This window comes from Xiphophorus maculatus, chromosome 15, assembly GCF_002775205.1.
Source record: "Xiphophorus maculatus strain JP 163 A chromosome 15, X_maculatus-5.0-male, whole genome shotgun sequence".
Classification (NCBI taxonomy): domain Eukaryota; kingdom Metazoa; phylum Chordata; class Actinopteri; order Cyprinodontiformes; family Poeciliidae; genus Xiphophorus; species Xiphophorus maculatus.
The window spans coordinates 9,982,397-10,001,587 of NC_036457.1; the positions used below are offsets into that span (position 1 = coordinate 9,982,397).

At 38.7% G+C, this 19,191-nt stretch overlaps 1 protein-coding gene across 9 annotated transcripts in view; it reads left to right on the plus strand.

Annotated features, from left to right (window-relative positions):
* LOC102226915 (nesprin-1-like) overlaps positions 1-19,191 on the plus strand; it is a 145,690-nt gene that overhangs the window by 99,069 nt on the left and 27,430 nt on the right. For 8 of the 9 annotated variants that reach the window (XM_023347782.1, XM_023347788.1, XM_023347785.1 and 5 more), the window contains 24 exons: positions 869-1,006; positions 1,278-1,463; positions 2,711-2,833; positions 2,928-3,110; positions 4,203-4,346; positions 6,222-6,452; positions 8,165-8,308; positions 9,903-10,016; positions 11,067-11,228; positions 11,538-11,732; positions 11,829-12,002; positions 14,243-14,434; positions 14,935-15,066; positions 15,170-15,270; positions 15,601-15,751; positions 16,378-16,506; positions 16,627-16,800; positions 16,915-17,130; positions 17,212-17,313; positions 17,394-17,513; positions 17,582-17,782; positions 17,864-18,037; positions 18,137-18,268; positions 18,971-19,167. In XM_023347782.1, the coding sequence (XP_023203550.1) occupies positions 869-1,006; positions 1,278-1,463; positions 2,711-2,833; positions 2,928-3,110; positions 4,203-4,346; positions 6,222-6,452; positions 8,165-8,308; positions 9,903-10,016; positions 11,067-11,228; positions 11,538-11,732; positions 11,829-12,002; positions 14,243-14,434; positions 14,935-15,066; positions 15,170-15,270; positions 15,601-15,751; positions 16,378-16,506; positions 16,627-16,800; positions 16,915-17,130; positions 17,212-17,313; positions 17,394-17,513; positions 17,582-17,782; positions 17,864-18,037; positions 18,137-18,268; positions 18,971-19,167 (3,815 nt within the window). The remainder of the gene's footprint in view (positions 1-868; positions 1,007-1,277; positions 1,464-2,710; positions 2,834-2,927; positions 3,111-4,202; positions 4,347-6,221; positions 6,453-8,164; positions 8,309-9,902; positions 10,017-11,066; positions 11,229-11,537; positions 11,733-11,828; positions 12,003-14,242; positions 14,435-14,934; positions 15,067-15,169; positions 15,271-15,600; positions 15,752-16,377; positions 16,507-16,626; positions 16,801-16,914; positions 17,131-17,211; positions 17,314-17,393; positions 17,514-17,581; positions 17,783-17,863; positions 18,038-18,136; positions 18,269-18,970; positions 19,168-19,191) is intronic. The other variant, XM_023347786.1, reaches the window with a different exon arrangement.

The window sequence follows — 19,191 nt, forward strand, 5'->3', positions numbered from 1 at the left end:
ATAATTTTGAAAACAAACTGCAGTTCTTTTACTATGAGAAAATATCAGAGGCTTTACTTTAAGAAGAAGTGAAATAAAGATATATGTTAAAATTACACTTATCTATGAAAAAAAATCAAAATAGTAAAAACTACGAAAGGCATAATAATCAAATAAAAAATATGTGAAATATATAAAAATAAAATACATGTACTGGATTTTAGAAAGTATAATTTAATCCTAAAATGTTGGATGTATGTTTTTTACAGGCATATTCCTGATATTTCTTCTCTTTCCTGTTTTTCTAAAAACCTGATGCATCAAATCCTATGCTTCTCTTCTGCCCTCTAGTGAAGGATTTAAGCATGACATGTAGCAGGTGTTTGTTTTACTTAATGCCCAAAATGACATTAATAAAATACTATATTGGCAAGTCCTTACTTGGAAAAGTTACAGACAATAAAATGTTAAAAGTATAATGTGTTTATCAGTTACGATGCATAAGGTATGTAGGTGTATTTTGTAGGTTAGTGCATAAGTTAGTGCATCGTTTAAGTTTGACTTATATCAACAAAAACACTACGAAACATAGATGGCTTCCTGAATATCCAGGAAGAAATATATTTTGATTAGAGTCTCTGCTTTATAGTTATTCTCTTCTTATGAAGCGCATAACTATAAAGCAGAGAACTACATTAGTCAGTTTTACTTATTATGAAGGTATGTATTATTCTCTGCTTTGGATTGAGAAATAGTCAAACTCTGGCAATGTTCTTCAGATGATAAACCCTCCTGAAAGAGAAACATTTTGCTTCTTATATGGTAGTATAGAACACAGTCTGATATTTTATGTTAGTAGTATCAAATAGCTTTCCTTCTGTTTGTGCAGGCAGAGAAACTTGTGGAGGAATATCACAGCATGAAGGCTTTCATCTTGGCCTGGATAGAAAAAGCAGAAGATCTGGTCTCTGGTAACATCATTTGGAGCTCTGCGACCCAACTGCAGGAGCAAATTCGTTCCCACCAGGTGAGTCTCTGAGTCCCACCGGATGGACCATAAATAACGTAAAGCTACTTGTATCAGATTTATGATGCTTTTTCTTAAAAACACCACATTTCTTTTCTGCATCGGCCTTATTAATCTGAAAATACTCAAAGTAGCAGCTAATTAGACTCACTTTATGATTTCCTAGGAAGAATCTCAGTAAACGCTACATTGGCTGACCTTAATTAGTATAATTGCCCAACACAATAACCTCCCTTCTTTGACGTCTAATTTATTGGTCTTGTGGTGACAGGCGTTGCTGAGGGAGTGTCGCGGTCTCCATGGCGACTTGGAGGCGATGGGGGAGAGGGAGGGGCAGCTGGTGGACGTGTTGCACATGGAGGGATGGAGCCAGCAGGTGAAATACCTCAGCAGACGCACAGAGGAGCTGCAGCAGTTGGCCAAGACCCGCTTCCAGAGTCTACAGGATGCAGCTAAAGTAAAAAACTTTTGCACATATTCACTCTTAAAAATGTCACAACCTATTTTCCAAGCTCTGACAGTCTGGGGGAAATTTCACAGCATCAAAATCCACTCCTGCACTAACAGAAAGCAAGCTTATGTGAAAATATCTTCAAAACAATTATTCTCCAAGTGTATTAAATTTCTGCGAATATAAACCATCTTGGGAAATTTTTGTGCAAACATTTAATAATATTTCCTCAAGAATTGCAAACAATTAAATTAGAAAGATTTGTTAATGTGGTTTTCCTTATTCTAATGAAATTGCAAGAGTCAGACTCTTCCTTCTTAGTTATGTGATTAAAATCTGTTTAACAAAATGTGCAATAAAATGTGGCCAACTGAGTTAAGTTTAGTAAGTTTAGTAAAAGGTTTTTCCCACCTTCTCATATCTCTGTGACAACATTGCCCCCTTCAGGCTTTTCAGAATATAGCACCATCATAATTAAGAAGAACAAATCCACGACTATAATCTGGTCAATGTACAACTGAAATCCAGATTATAGTCTTTTGTTTAGTCATACTAATAACAATGTGCATTTGAGACATTCTATATTTCACCTTTATTTCTTTTTTGAAACAACCTAGATCAAAAAAAGACACTGTTACTTCTAATTACTGCTAATTAAATGCATACTTGCATCCCTAGTAACATTTGGATAAAATTTCTTATGCCTTCTGGAGAAAATGTTTCTGTGACAAGCCCAATAAATATATTTTGAGGAGTTAAGTTGGGACCTCTAAACTTAAAAAGAGCCAGCATTATAGGTGCATTAGTCAAAATAATATGAATGACAAAGATGGAGAACGACCTCCATATTCCTTCACTTGATCAACAACTACCCAGCTGAAAAATGGACACTGTTTGGTTTTCAAACATGCAAATGAAATCTAACAAGAATGTTTGTGCTATGCCTGAAAAGTTGCAATTTATATAAGCTCAATGTTTTCTGGTTAGAAGAGTGATCAAATATCAGGATCAAGTAGATATAAATCAAAATATTTCTGGGATTGTATGCATGTATTTAGGCATGTGTGAATAATTTCAGCGTGGTGTGGATTAAAGAAAACCCACTATAAAGAGTTTTCTTGTATTCCACCCACTCCAAAGCGCAGCTGAAATGCATTCATCCTAATGATGAACCCAATGAGGAGGGTTTGCAGATTCATGGGAGGAATTGTGTATGGCTCAGCTTGATGCGTCGCTTCTGTGTCTCTCTTCAGGACATGCTGCGTCTCGAGGCGGAGGTGAAGAGCCTGCATGCCGCTGTTGATCAGATCCAGGTCGCACTCGCTTCTCCTGATCTCAACAAGCTCAGCCTCAGGGAGCAGCTCACACAGCGACAGGTTCCTACACTGAATTCACTGATTTTATTCATGTTACATGTCTTTCTTTATTGCACACATATAAATGCTTCCTACTCTCTCACTCTCTTCTAAGCTTCTCCTGGTGGATATGGAGAGCTTTAAGCAGCAGGTGGCTTCAGTACAGCAGTGTCAGAGCGCCCTCCGGCTACCTGAGGAGGTGGTGACCAGTCTGCCCATCTGCCGCACAGCTCAGTCTCTGCAGCAAGAGGCCAGCCAACTGCAGCACACAACCATCCAGCAGTGCAACATCCTACAGGTAGAGGGTGTTTTCTTTTGGGTTTGTTTTACCTTTATTTCACACAAAACATTCACGGCAAAACAGAAAAAGTTAAGGCTAATAAATAAATCAATTAGTTAAACGATTCCTCTGTTAAAACATTTACAGACAGACGAAGCCGTCTCTAAATCAATAAGAACAGCCTTAGTTATATTTAGTGACAACAGCACCTTTAGGTTCACGTATTTCTGCAACTGGCCCCAAGAAGATGGAGCAGAAAACGTCTTACTTTAGGCTCAGAAAGTAATTTAATTTCATGCTGTCTGTTGATTTAAAGTTACAGTTCATATATATTAGATAAGTGGATGTATTATTAAAAACATCATGTAAACAATGCAGCCCAAGCCTTGTGATTTTTCTGTATCTTTATCTGCTCATTGCTCTAAATTCCTGCTAGTGTCTCAACAGCCCTTTTCAGGAATGTTTGTTTTCTTTTGGCCCCCATCAGGATCATGTTTACCCTTTTGGTTGTGGACAGTTTTTTTTTTGTCAAGTGAATAGTAGAGGCGATTTAGAAGATAATTCAAGTGCCTGGGCCATTTCATACTAAATGCATAATTTTCAACAAGAGGTGAAACCATAAATTTACAAAGTGGTTTCTTATTGTTTTTATACATAACCATTGAGATAGAAACACCAGCCTTACCAAAATTGGAATTTAAATTGTAAATATTAAAAATAGCAGAGTAGCTAAGATTTTTGTTATCAAACCTTGGAAATATATAAGGATATATACTTGTACCAAGCCTTGAAAAAGTATTTTATGCATTTTATCACACTACACCTCATACTTCTGTATTTTTTATTGGAATATTTTACAGGATCAATAAAAAGTAGTACATAATTGGGAAGAAAAAGGAAAAGTATATGTTGTTTTTTACAAATAAAAATCTCAATAGTGTGGTATGTGTTTATTTCCTGTTGTAAACCTGTTCTTCTCAAGAGTCTGAAAGTAAGCACACTGAAAATTTGATATTTCAGGTTTTTAGAGATGAAACAGAAACATTTATTTAAACTGCATGTCTTTATGATTTTTCAAACTAAAGCGTCATATTTTTTGCCCTTTAACAGGAGGCGGTGGTTCAGTATGAGCAATATGAACTGGAAGTCAGGAACCTCCAGAGATTAATCGAGGATGCTCATCGCATCATTCAGGACAGACCCGTTTCCACCAACAACATCCAGGAGCTTCAGGCTCAGATTCACCACCATGAGGTATTTCTTCATTTTTGTGCCCATTTAAGTGCTTGGAGACAGTTTTGCACATTTTTAACAAATAATAGCCTGAAAAGTGTGGCATTCACCTCCATTTCTACTGATGCCCTCTAAATAAAATTTAGTGCAACCAACTCCCTCCAGAAGTTTCCACTTTAGCAAACAATCTTCTAGTTAGCAAGTCTGTTGTTTGTCTACAAATAGATTTTTTTTCCATTCCTCTTTGCAAAATAGCTCAAATTCTGTCAGATTACAATAGCTGTAAGCAATATTTTTCAAGACTTCCACAGATTCTTATTTTGGTTTATATTGCAGAGTTATTCTAACAGATAAATATTCTGTGATAACAGACTTGGCTACATGTTTACAGTCTTTTCCCAGCTGGAATGTAAATCTCCGTGCTAATCTCTAGTCCTTGGCAACCTCTTAAAGGTTTTCTTCCAGGATTGGCTTGCGATTGACTCTTGACTAGCTTCTCTATTCACAATGAAGAAAAACTTCCCCACATCATGATGCTGCCAAAATCATTTTTCACACTACGTTGTGTTGACTTATCACATAAAATCCAAATTAAATACTTTGAAATTAGTGGTTGTAACAGGACAAAAAGTCGAATGGGTACAAATGAACAACATTAAAGAACTCGGAGCAAAACGGGAACTTGAATCATTTCATTTATTTCCTTTACTTTTGCTACACTAACTCTAAAAAAGAGAAGTTGCATTACTGCATCTTAAATAAAACTGAGTCAGACTGGATTCAGTCATCCAGATGTTCTAATTTTAGTAATGTGAAGTTAAAAATGTAGCATTTAATATGTGACATGGAAAACTTAATTCAATGTTCTGTCAAAGCAGTTCTATCCTGTAAGGGGATTGTGAACGATGACATTCCTTTCTTATCTGATGGTTCTAGCACCCATATCTGCCTCGGTAGATGAATCTGAGCTTTTCAAACATCCTGCTTTTTGCTGGATTTTCTCTTAGCCTTGTCAAGCATGTTTGATGTTTCATGGAGAGCAAAGGTCGAGTCAGAAAATAGATCAAATCTCCTCACACTGGAAGACATTTTTATTACATTTTAACATAGCTTTCTTGCATTTGATAGATTTATATATTCTCTCTATGGTTGATAAAGAAGTTCCGCTTTTTACCTCGGTTTGACAGTATGATTATGTCCAAGTTTGATCTTTAAGCTGAGCTGCAACTCTGCTGGCCCTTTCAGTCACGTGACCTGTTTATCAGTGCATTGACCATCTGTGGTGCAGAGAGAGCAGAAGGAGGAGGAGGAGAGTTGGAGGAGGAGCTGTAATTTGAGGCCCGCTCTGTCATTCTCGTCCCCTGAGCAGCCCCTCTCTCCTTGCAGCTCCCTTTTGTTAACAGGAATGCGCTCTGCCGACCAGGCAGAGATGGGAAGCGGAAGGCAAAGGAAAGGGGGCGGGGAGTTTAGGAGTGAGATCACTTCCTGTTTTCTCTCCCTTGCCATTTGTGCATATGTGTACAAGAGGGAGTGTCTGAGGGATTTTGAAGTATTTCTGCGAGGGTCTCTGCCTCAACCGAACATCCTGTCGGTTCAGCTTCGCTAACCGATCTGAGTCAGGAGCCTGTGTGCTGCTCTGATTGGCTCAGAGACGCAGAGAGGGGGGAAAACTGAGAGAGGCAGTTCTGTTCCCTTTGTACACTTATCTACACTGTGAAGCCGAAAGAGTCGAAGGAGAGGAGAGAATGAGTCCGGCCAAAGCAACTCTTCCTTTCATCAGGACTCTGCTGTAACCAGGAGCTCTTGATCATCTGCTGTGGGCTGAACCTCACTCTCCTGATCCTTGGAGAGGGGGGTTGGTGATGATCCGTTCTCTTCGGGGGGATGTTTTGACAGGAGCTTACCCAAAAGATCCGTGGCTACCAGGAGCAGATCGCCTCGCTCCACTCGAAGTGCAAGATGCTGACGGTGAAGGCCAAGCATGCCACCATGCTCCTGACCGTCACCGAGGTGGAGGGCCTGTCGGACGGCGTGGAGGAGCTGAGCGACGAGGAGCTGGCCGGCGTCGTGGGAAACGCCGGTTCAGCTGCCAGCAAGCAGCTTCCAGCCCACCCCTCTGTCGTTATGGTGAGTGAGAAAGCTTCTTGATGTGATACACTCAAAGTGATGAATCTGTGAAGAAATTCCCCGCTGCTCTTTGGAAAGTGTTTTTTGTTGTTGTTTTTTTTGTCCACGATGACTACACAGAATGCTCCAAAACTTCTAGTGACTATCCTAAATTACAGTTTGGAAAAATACTTGGCTAGTAATTTTCTTCAAATTCCCTCTTTCAACTCTTCCATGGATTGAGGATGCATTATTTTAGTTTCTTCAGGCAATCTCAGACTCACTGATCAGAGTTCTGCAAATATCTGTTGCAGAACTTTTCCACCTTGGTGGAAATGCACCCCAAATAAAAATATTTTATTGTATCATGCTTACATTTTCAAGTGATAGTGACAGAGAGAGGGCAAAGGTCTACAGGCTTCTGATCATAAACATAGAGCTTTTCTTTTAGAAGGTGCACTTGGAAAGTCACTCACAAATATAAATATTTTCTCAAAGTTAACAATATCTATTTAGAAGTGTTTCAATGGATTAGACTGTAGCTGCCTGTAGCAGGGGAAGATTCAGCCTTAATATCACCAAGCCTCGTCTCTACCTTCTTAGGTACCTGAACTTTTGCACAAAAAGAAACAGAAACCAAATTTTTCTTGTACAAATATATTATTTTCTTTCTTCCTTTACCGCCATATTAGCCTGAAGCTGAGTGCCTATGCAGAAGAATATTTTTTCCTTCATAATTATTCTCCTCTGTTGTTTTTTCCTGCATGTTTCTCAGGCGTTCATATTTTTTTGCTTCCTTGCCTTGCCACCGTTGTTTTGATGTATTTAGTCTCCACGGGCCAGGAAACAGGATATGACTGAATCTGAGTATTTGTGAAAGCAGTTCATGAACAGCTTTCAAGTCTGGTACTGCTGGTGACTGGAAGTGCAGTTTTACCATAAGCTTTCTTTTTTTCTCTCACTGTCATGTGTATTTTAGAGTCATTGTATGAAACGATTGAAAAGCTTTCGTTCTGATGCAGTTTGTTGCTTTTCTTTGCATCATAAAGCCAGGGCAAGACACAAAAAACATCCTTTGATTGTGCTGATGTCCTGAGTCAGTAGGCTGAGTTTTATATGCTTGACTCACATTTCAGCTGAAGCATGCAGGCATGCTGGTTCTAGGACAACTGCCACTGCTTTTACGCTCCTTGTTAGCTACTGTAAGCTAAGCTTTAGACATTTTTCATCAAAGATAACACTAACTTATTGTTGATTGTACTTCTGCATCAAATACCATATGTGAAGGACACGTGTTTCTACAGAAAATGAGGTTTCTGTGGTTCTGTAACTGTTACTCTACAGTATGTGGGTGTGTGGTGTGAACAATCACTGAGTGTAAACCTGCAGCATGTGTCAGCTTCTGGGTGGAGGCCATTCCTTTACCCTGTTCTGTAATTTCAGTCATTTTCACTGGGATCTGGTGTGTGCAGACATACTGCAGTGTTTTATTTCAGTACCAGTAATCTGATCATATCAGTGTGATATTTAATTATTTACTACCTTATTAATCCTTGCAAAGCCCTACCCTGTTAATTTTTATGCTTTCTCTTTATCTCCCTCCTTATTTTTACCTCTCTCCCCTGTTTTGATGTGGCTCTTTTCTGTTGTTTCCCGTCTCCCCTGTTCTCCCCCTGCATGCTTTTGTTTCATGTGTTTTTGTTTTTGGTGTGCGGTTGCATATCTGTGGTCAGATGACAGCCGGGCGCTGCCACACACTCCTCTCCCCCGTGACAGAGGAGTCAGGGGAGGAGGGCACCAACAGCGAGGTCTCCTCTCCCCCTGCCTGCCGCTCCCCCTCTCCGGGGGCTAACGCTGCTGACATTCCTCTTAACCAGGTACTCGCAAATCCCACCCCGGTAATCCTCATCCTGCCCAGCTTCCATTACTCACCAACCACCATCTGTTTAAGATGCAACTGCAGAAACATTTGAAATCCCCATAGAATAAACACCGTGTAATTGTCAAATTTAATGGTTCATCCATCGGGGTTTATATATAAACAGGAAGTGGAGTTCAAAAAGTACTTATTATCTTACCTGGAGTAAATAACTTACCATAAATCCAGATTAGCTTGGATCTGGAAGCTAAAGCTAACTGCTTTGCTAAAGAAATCAAAACCAAATCGGACCTCTGCCGTCTTTAAAAAATTTCAGTTTTAAAAATCATCATAGCAGGTGATGAAAATATTATTTTATGAGGATTTAAACATTGAAATTAATGGTTATTTACAGAGAAGCTTGTGATTATTTGCATCTGATGTTTTAAGCCGTGTGTCACCAGTTATTTTCCTGTGTGAAATGTGTACAGAGAATATTACAAAAAAAGTATTTTCAGTGGGAGAAACTACCTCATACGATAGGATATTTTTGTTTCTTGCACTGCTGTTTCTGTTAGCTTCTGTTCTGTGTTGCAGTGTTTTAGCTGTAGAGCTTTTTGCAGTCTGATTTTATCTGGTTAGAAACTGTTTCTGAGACTGGATGTTTTGGCCTGGATGCAACACATCCTCCCTTCTAAAGGGAGGAAGGTGTTGATAATGTTTGATACCTTTGGGATTACAGTTGTTAAAAGTCTAGACGTCTGCTCTGTCTTGGCTCCCCTCTCATTTTTTTTACTTAATACTAAATAATGAAGAATGTTGTAGCAATTAGTTTGTTTTTAAACCAACTTTGGTGCTGGGTTTTCAAAATGAAGAATATAAGAACGCTTAATATTTGATTGGAAAGGAGGAGCATGTTTTTTTCTGCATTCATTTTTTTTACTTTCCTCTACAACCTGACATCCATCACCAACACAGCTGGTGTTTGATTCACCTGTAGATGATCTGCTGTGTCTTTCTTTCATTATTGTATCAGCATTGTATATCTCTTTGGCCTAATAATTCTTTTTCGCTATCTGTGTTTTGCTGTAACAAGGCTTAGAATCAAACCCAACATGACATTAAGACTGCAGTTGTATTATTCCGTCATTAAATATGATATTCAGTTTACTGAACTGAGAGCAGAAGAGCCGATAAGGTCAATAATAAGACAGTGGGCCATTTGGAAAGTGACAGCAGGAAAGTGTCATGACTGTAACCTTATTTAATGAGCCCATGGCAAGAAGCTGCTTAGATAACAGGAAAGACACCAACAGATTTATCTCACAGCAAGGTAGTCCCTGCAGTCTTAAATTCTCACAAATACTCCCTTTGTGTTTGCATAACCGTATCCACTAACCATTACATTAACTTGTGACTCTGGTTTTGCTAAGTTTCTACCTTAACCTCCCAGGGAAATGCACAGGTCATCTTTTCAAAGCTATTTTGGGCACAAAATGTTCGTTACAATCTGTTGTTGGGTGTATGTCTAGGAATATGAGGACACACTGGAATACCATATGCCTTGTAGTACCACATTTAATATTTGTGCTTGTTGTGTTGTTGTGCCGTAGGGTCGGACGGCTTTAAGCAGAGCGCCGCTCCAGGAGCTGTACGACCCGTCAATGGAGACAAGTGCTGCTAACTTGGACGACCTGCAGAGATCCTGGGAAACTCTCAAGAATGTGGTATGGGATGTCTTCAGCTTCATCTAGCTGGATAAAATCAAATATGGAAGCGACTAATTGTCTTTTACACCGCAAACCTGGAATACATTTCAACAAATATAAAGGTGGAGCTAGGTGATGATTTAACAAGTGTTTCTACATTGAAAAGCACAACTTTATACCTAATACCTGTAGATATTACTGTCACCATTCTAATTCAAACTTATTATTACTAATAAGTTAGTAATAATAGGTCCCGTGTACAATTTATTAAAATAAAACCTCTTAGTTCTTAAATGAAATTCAATGGATTCAAATTTAGAAACCTAAACTATCAGATACTTTTATTAAGTAGTAAAAAAAAATTTATTAAGCCATAATTTCTAATAATATTGGGACTATAGAATAAATGTAACTTGAGCATTTGTGATCAGTGTTGGTAACTTTTACTTTTTAATTAATGCATGATTCTGTGTTTCTTTGGGGTATAAATATGACATATCACAAAAGCCGGTTTCTTTAGACTCTTCAAATTGGGAAAGATTAGAGTCAGATATCTATTGAGATTTACAAGTTAGGAAATGGCTACAAGGAAAATGTAAACTTTACTATATCTACAGTAATAGCAATATGAAAAAGTTTAAAAACTGGAACTTGAACAAAATAGGTGAGACAAAGAGCATTATTTTTTATTTTTGCGAGTGAACAGGATGACAAAGTAGTTAAAAAATAACAGTGAGTTATTTGAAGTCACCAAATCTACAAAAAATTACCGATAGCATTTTCTGCCAGCCTGTTGACTGATTGGGAAGACTTTGGGAGAAGTAGATTTTGCTAAAATCTACTGTGACATTAAATGGAACCATGTGATGAGAAAAAGATTGAGTTTTTCAAAAATTGAAAGTGGGTTGTCACGAGTGTTTAATCTGGATAATAACAACAAACATCAAATCAACACAGAAGTGGTGACACAAAAACAACTTCCCTCCAACTCAGTCCACAGTCTCCAATTCTTTAAGATTAGTTCTTTTCTTAATCCTAATTTTTTACCTTATTTATCTCTTACCACAGATAAGTGAGAAGCAGAAAAGCCTGTATGAAGCCCTGGAGAGGCAGCAACACTATCAGGAATCCCTCCAGTCCATTTCCACCAAGATGGAGTCCATTGAAGGGGCCCTGAACGAGGGCCTGGAACCCAGCAAGACCCCTGAGAGCCAAATGGCAGCCCACCAGGTTAGAAAGAAATATTTGGCTCACTAGCTGAAATCCTGAAAAGCAAAATACAGTGCAGAAATTATTGTAGATGTTGTGAAAAAACAAAACAAGTCAGATGTGTGAAATCGGATTAAAGAGACTGATATTGCACTTGGTTGCACAGACTGCATGGCACCATTCTTCATTGCTATGCCAACATCACAGCTACAGCAGACAGTTTCTGTTTGAGCTGCTATTGGGTAGTTCTCTCCCTGCTTTCTCACTGTCTTCATTCCCTTCGATTCAATCCCATCAGATTCTCACATTTCTCTGTCGCCATCTGCACAGGCTCTTATGGATGAGATCCTGATGCTGCAGGATGAGATCGGTGAGCTGCAGGCTTGTTTCTCTGAAGAACTGGCAGACAACGACGGCGATGGGAAGGCTGGGGACCAAATGGCGCTGCGCTCCACTCTAACCGTACTGGGAGAAAGGATGGCCACTATTCGCATGAAGGCATCTGGAAAACGGCAGCTCTTGGAGGTAGAAACCAGAAAATATTCTGGTCTGTGTTTGAATTTTTTCTTTGTAATATGCTCTAATCCTCACCTGGGAATCCAACATGGTTAACCTCTGTAGGAGAAACTGAGCGAACAGCTCGAGGAGCAGCGACAGGAGCAGGCGCTGCAGCGATACCACAGCGAGGCAGAAGAGCTGGACCACTGGCTGCTCAGCACTCGGGCAACTCTCAGCTCGGCTCTTCAGCCCCAAAATGAAGACATGGACATGGAGGAGCAGCTCATCGACTGTCAGGTCAGACTCACATTTCTGCCGCCTTCAAATCTGTACATTTTGGTCAGCATTAAACAGTCTGTACTTGATTTGTTCAGGTTTCTAATTTACTGCTTTTCTTGCTCTTTCCTTCCCAAAGGGAAAAAAATAATTCAGATATATTAGGATATGCTTTCTTATGTTTATGTTCATTAGAGAGTGAACTGTAACAAGTTAAACTATTGGACTTCACTGTTCCAGAAATAATATCTTTCCATTGTTTCATTCACCTGGTATGATGCTACTGTTGCTATTTTAGTCCAACCGAAACTGCTAAATTAGAACAACTTTCTCCAAATTAGGGCAATGTATGAGCTCTGCTGAACATTGGTCCTCTTCTTATCCATGTTTCTTTTGTAACACCTACAAATAATAGTCAATAGTCTTTAATGGTCTGATTTAATAGTATTTTTCTTTCTATAGTTTAGTCTTCCTTGCATTTGGTTTAAATCTGTCATTTCTACAGTTGAATTACAATCATAAATAGAAAGAAAGTAAAGACATCAGAAATTTGCACAGGTGGAATGATGTTGTGTATGAAACACCGAAAATAGGTATCAGTGCAATGGTTATTGAAAGTCTATGCAAAGATTTGTGATTATTTGTTCAGTGAGGAGGATGAAGTAAAGAGAAATGTTGGATTTGGTACCTTGGAAGTCTAACAGACCGGTTCTCTACTCAGATATTATAAAAAAAAGAGCCCAGTCTCCCTTTAATTCCTGTCAGTGGAGAATAGTTTTAATGCGAAAAACTGAAGTTCTGTCAGTATTTAAGCAAATGTTTAATTTTTTACTTAAGATTTGACCAGGATTGTTACTCTTTTGCTCATGGGCATCAGCAGTCCCTTTGTCTCTAACAACTGCTTTAGAGAAATACAATTTATAAACGAGTCGGGATTTCGAGAAACTGAGCAGCAGTGAAAGGAAGCAGCTGAAAGTCTACACATGATCAATGAGTTTTTTACTTGGCTTATTTTGACAATGAACACATAAAAAATAAAATCTGATGCAACTTTAGCATTTCTCTATCTAAAAAACTTTGTGCTCACAAACGGCAGCTAAGGTCATGCCTGTGGTGTGGCTGCTGAGCCTTTCTGTCAGAACTGTCTGCAGAGATACTGTTGTGGTGTGTGAGGAGAAAACCTTCCTCCTGCACTTTTGCAAGGTCTGTTTATGTCAAGAAAACAAATTTCTCTTTGTAATTGCCAATCTGCTGTACCATTTGAACAATCTCAGGTTATAGTGCCTTTTTAATTTTTAGAGAGCATCCAAAGGTTTTTCCATGTGTGGCAGAAAAGTGTTAATATTGCTTTTCTACCTATTTTCTACACTTAAAATAATAATTCTGATTTCCTGATTTTCCCTACTTTTTGAGTTTTCAAACTTCCCTCTAAAACTGTCTTGTGAATCGTTGCATATCTTATGAAGACTGATGATGGGTTCTTGTTCAAAATATTCAGAGAAATTCAGTTATTTTTCTGAAGATAGCCCTTCTTTCTTTTCTCGACAGTGCTTAATCCACAAATGTTACGGTTTTGCATATTGTACATGTATAATGCATGAGACTATTGTGAGTTTTTTGTTCTGCAGCTGAGGCAAAAGAAATAAGCATTTTGAAGTGTGTTTGTTGCAGCTGAGAAAGATTAAGCTGATTATAGCTTACAAATATCTCCTGCGGTGCTCAGTTCCAAAGGTCCAAAAACGTCCGGATTAGTAGCTTCAGAATAAATCTACTTTGATGGTTTGACACTGAATATTACAAGGTAAAAGTGTAAAGAAATATGTTGGAGGGACACAGCTAAACAATATATTTATGTAGTTACAGTATATAGCAATATTATTGCCTAAGAATCATTCATAAGGATCATTCATATATGAACAACAGTCTGTTAAATTATTTCAATGATCTTGTCATGGTTTAATAGTGAAATAATTTATTCATTTTGAACCTTTGAGTTCTCTGTTTTTTGCTTCAGTAGTTTTCACCATGCTTCAGGACATTACATAAGACATATAAATTTATAAGCAAATATATATTTCATAGTCAAATGTCCTATTAAAATCGTTTTTACACTGTTCTAGTAATTTTAGTTTTAGGACTAATAATTGATGGACTATTGTCACATTTTCTCCGCTTGATGATTAAATCGGAGCCTTTTAGAAAACAAACAATGCCTACGCAGAGTGTTGTCATTTTCTCAACTGCAGCTCTTGTCATTCCAGAACATGCTCTTTGAGATCGAGCAGAAAGTTTCCTACCTCTCAGAGCTGTCCGTCCACAGTGAAAGCTTGCTGCTGGAGGGTCGCGCCGAAACCAAGGAAGAGGCGGAGCAGCTGACCCTCAAACTGCACACCCTCAAAGACAGCCTGCTGGAGCTGCAGCAGATGCTGCAGGACAAACAGGTTGACATACAGGTGAGATCAGAAATCATATATTCTGCTTGGCCTCCTTTCCTCCTCTCACTTAAGGCTTATTTCTTATGCTTTGCAGCTGTACAGTGAGCTAGGTCACACAGTAAATGGTCGTATTGTTGAAAAAGCTCTAAAGGTCATTCATTCTCAGACAAGGCCACTGTTTCCCTCTATAGAACAACAGCAGCTTGTGTTTCAGTGTCACTCAAACAAAAAGATGCTAGCTCATCACATGCAAACACTAAATGCAAAGCATCAGGTCTGTTTCTCTCCTTTGTTTGAGGAAAAACCAGATTTCTTCTAAAAATCATTCCTACATGAGAATAAGGCACCCTTCTTATTCCCTAACCAGTAATTTACAACCCAATAATAACAAAGCAATCTTTGTTGTTTGCTTTTTATTTAACTGTGCCAGTGGCATTTCTCCTGCCACGAAAATGACAGCGTTTACAATTTGAGACTGTTTTTGTGAAACGTATTTATATCTACTATCTTTTTTTTAGGGATCATTACAGGAGCAGGAGGACAGTGAGCCAGACTCCTCTCTGTCGCAGAGTCCAAATGTCCAGGATTGGTTGTCTCAGGCCCGCTCAACACGCTGCCAGCAGCACCACGACAATCTGCTGAGACAGAAGGTAAAGCAATCTTTCTGGATTTTATTTCACACTGATCAAGCCTCATATTTTTGAAACATCTTGATTTAATAATAGAAGTAAAATTAATACTGATATGTTTCAGGAGCTGCAGGAGCAAGTGGAGGAGCAGAGGAAGCTGCTGCAGTGTGTAGCCAGCGTCGGGGAAGAGTTACTCAGTCAGCATGAGACAACTAATGGGGACAGGTGCTGCGATTTATATCTGTATCTTTGCTGTTCTTAAACACTGCAGTTAGCTGTTAGCTTAGCAATAGTTAGCTTAACATTGTTAAGCTGTAACTATTGCTAGTTGTAGTTATATGTGTGTTTAGCGACATATAACATTGATTCAATGTGTAAATCCTGGTAAAAATGTGTAAAAAGCCATAAAGCATTAACATGTACATTGTTTTTAGTTGACACCAGCCACATTTTTAAAAAGTAATTATAAGATGTTACATTATACAACAGTGTAGTCTGCCTTGTCATGATGCAGAGGAGACATGTTAGTATTTTATAGAAACCTTCTTCCCACAGTGAGGAGGCTGTCCCTGGTGGAGTCCTGCTGGAGTCTGAAAGCTTTTCTCATCTGGACCAACTGAGACAAAGATGGGAAAACCTGAATAAAGATCAGAGCACAAAGCTGCAACTCTCCCTCAACACCCTGGAAAAAGACCAGCTCAGTCCGGTACGCACGTCAAGCACTGAGGGTTCCTGTTTTCTGTGGTATTTTGAAAAAAGGGATGATGGCGTATTAGGGCCAGGCAGAAAAATAATTTTTTTCTGAAATTACAAGAGTAATGTGATGTAATTAGTGGAATAAATGTACAATATTAACAGGAGAAAGTCGTAAAATTACTAGAAAGTTGTTTTTATGAGAACAAAGCTTTCTTATAGTTATCAAAGTCTGATGTGACCAGCTTTCTTTGAAATTGACTCCCTCATTTACAAAATAGTTTTTCTGCTGATATTCTTTTAACTCATCAACATCAAATTATGAAGGATGTCCTGTTTGTAAATCGATACCAAATTATAACTTGCTCAACATTCCTTATTTACATTTTTAATATGTTTTCTTGTAGGAGTTATGAATTTACTACTTCATTCTCCTAATATTAAGACTTTATTCTAGTAATATTATGACTTTATTCTTGTTTTATTCTGGTAATATTTTAACTTCATTGTTATATTACTTTTTTTCTTGCAATATTATGATTTTATTCTCATAATTATTATTATTTTTTTAACCTGGCCCTAATACTCAGTTGTAAAAAGTGACCTGTTTTTTAATTAAAACTGTGTCTCTATGTCCAGGTTCTTCACCGGTCCCGTCTGTCCAGTCCAAATGTAGTTCTGAGGAGTGAGGCTCCCACCCAGGACCCTGGGTCTCCCAGAGCGTTGTTTGAAACCTGCTGCCAAACTTTAGAAAGAATTAAAGAAGAGGTAATCCGCTAATATTTCAGTTTTTTAAAATCTCTTTTCACTTCAAATTTCTTCAGATAATTTCTGTCTTTAATGAGAAAATAAAAGCTTTCACATAGTCTTATTTATTCTTCGACACAGGCAGCAGGTGGTGACGGTAAGCTCGCAGCATCATATGGATCAGAAAGAGTCCAGCAGGATCTGTATGCTGCAGTATCTGCAGCCTCCACCTGGTTGGATTCAGCAGAGAATCAACTGCTTTCTGGTCCCGTTCTGCTTTCTGAGGATACAGAGACTCAACTTACAAACCTGGAGGTAAATAGAAAAAAAAAAAAACACTTTATATCCTATAGTATATTTTAGTTTGCACAGAAGACTGCAATAAAAGCATACTCTCTAAATTGAGGGATTTTTTAAATTTCTGTTCAGACTCTCAGCAAGCAGCTAAAAGAGATAACAAGACAGGTGAACCAGAGCAGAGATCTCCTGGGAGGAGGAGTCGGCCGGCTGTGTGGAGGAGAAGAGCGGGCCCTGATGGAGGACACATTGGAGGGCCTCCAGGAGCGCATGGGCCTGCTGGACTCTGCTCTTGAACAGCATTGTGAAGGCATGAGAGACGCGCTGCAGGAGCACTCTACTTTCCAGGTCTGTAGCAACGTAAAACTGGAATGCATCTTTTATGTTTATTGCTAATCTTACTTTTTTTTTGTATTTTGTGTTTTTCAGAATGAGATAAGAATTATGTTCACAGCTCTTACTGAAAGTAAACATCACTTACTACAAAAGATGGTTGGAACAACAGACAGACCTGCATCCAAACAGTTAGAGGTACTGTACATTCTGATCTACTAATAAAAAAGGACAAAAAAAGAGGACAGTATGATTTTAATGTCTTATGTATCTTGCAGACGTTGTCTGAGGTGGAGGACAGCCTCAGAGAGCTTGAGCAGAAAGTGACAGAGCTGAGGAGCAAAGCAGAAGGACTCAGATCAGAGCAAACCTCCAACCAGGAGCTGCTAAAACTACAAGTAAACCTTAGTCTATGTTTTTTATTCCACCGTTTTTTACGCTTTAACAACCTGGTGTGTTTTTTAAGGATGCCTATGAGGAGCTGGTGCTCATGGTGGGCTCCAGGCGCAGCAGCCTGAACCACAGCCTGTCTCTGAAGGCTCAGTATGAAGCTGCGCTCCGTGATCTCACCGACCTGATCGACACCGCTCAGGACAAGATGGCTGCCGACCAGAAGATGACCGTCGCTTCTGTCAGCAAGGTCCAGATGTTGCTCGACAAACACAAAGTAAGGAGAAAACATGTTTCAAACTGATTGTTTTTTTTTGTTTTTTGAGCAGATTTTAAAACATTTTCTTCTTGGATGCAGGAGTTTTTTCAGGGACTGGAGTGCCACATGATCCTCACTCAGACACTTTATGGAAAAGTCTCCGGTCTGGTTGCACAGAGGGAAAGCCAAGCCCTAGAGGACACCATGACTTTAGCTCACAATGTGCTGAAACAAGCACACAGGAGGGGAGTGGAGCTAGAGGGCATTTTGGAGGTGAGAGGGATTTTTAGAAGCAGCTACGCCTTTAGGATGCATAACTGTAAAGACGTCATAAAATATCTTTCTGGCTTTTCTCCTATGTCCATATTGTAGTCCTGGAGCAGACTCATGGAAGATTATAAAGCTTTGTGCAGACAGTTGGAGGCAGTAGAGTGTAGCATCCCTACTGTGGGTCTTGTTGAGGAGACGGAGGAGAGGCTTCTTGAGAGAATCAGTCTCTATCAGGTAAGCTCGTTTTATACACAATAACACAAACATTCTCAATGTTAAAACTAAATATGATTCTTTAGAGAGAGGTTTGCAACCTGTGGCTCTTCAGACCTTCCAAAGTATCTCTTAATAATAACTGTAGCTAAAGTGATAAAGAGAATGCTAATATTTGAAAATATAGATATTATAACATATATCAGTTGTAGCAGTTTTCTCATTTTTAATGGAATAATTGTATTCCAAAACATGAATGACACTAAAAGTTACAGTAATATTCTTTGGATCTATTTTTCTTGTCATTACACTGCAAAACGCAAAATCTTACGAAGAATTTTTGATCTAGTGCTAATATTTAAGTACAATTTAAAGACAAACTAACTTACAAGTAATTTTTCAGAAATGTAGTAGCTTTCTTGCTAATAATTTCATAATATTGATTAAAAAAAAAACAATATCTTGCCGAAAAGTTACTTGTACGTTAGTTTAGTCAAGTGTTCAAAGATATTCTTACTAGAAAAACTAGACAAAAAATACCAGGTAAGATTTTCTGTTTTTGTAGTGTAGGTTGGAAACTTTCTGCTTTTAAAAATAGATTTTCGACCAATATCAACATTGTATAGTACAGATGAACATCTATCAGTCTTTAGATCAAAAATTAGGATATTAGGATTAGGATAACCTAATGGTTATTTAATTGACTTGTTTACTGGTTTGTAGCGTCTGAAGGCGAGCCTCACAGAGCATCAGCCCCAGCTGTACCAAGTTCTGGAGGAGGGAAAGAGGCTTCTCCTGTCCGTCAGCTGCTCAGACCTGGAGAACCAGCTCACACAGCTGGGCGAACACTGGCTCTCCTCCACCACAAAAGTCAACAAAGAACTGCATCGACTCGACTCGACGCTCAAGCACTGGAGCAGGTCTGGATCTGTTGTCACAGATTT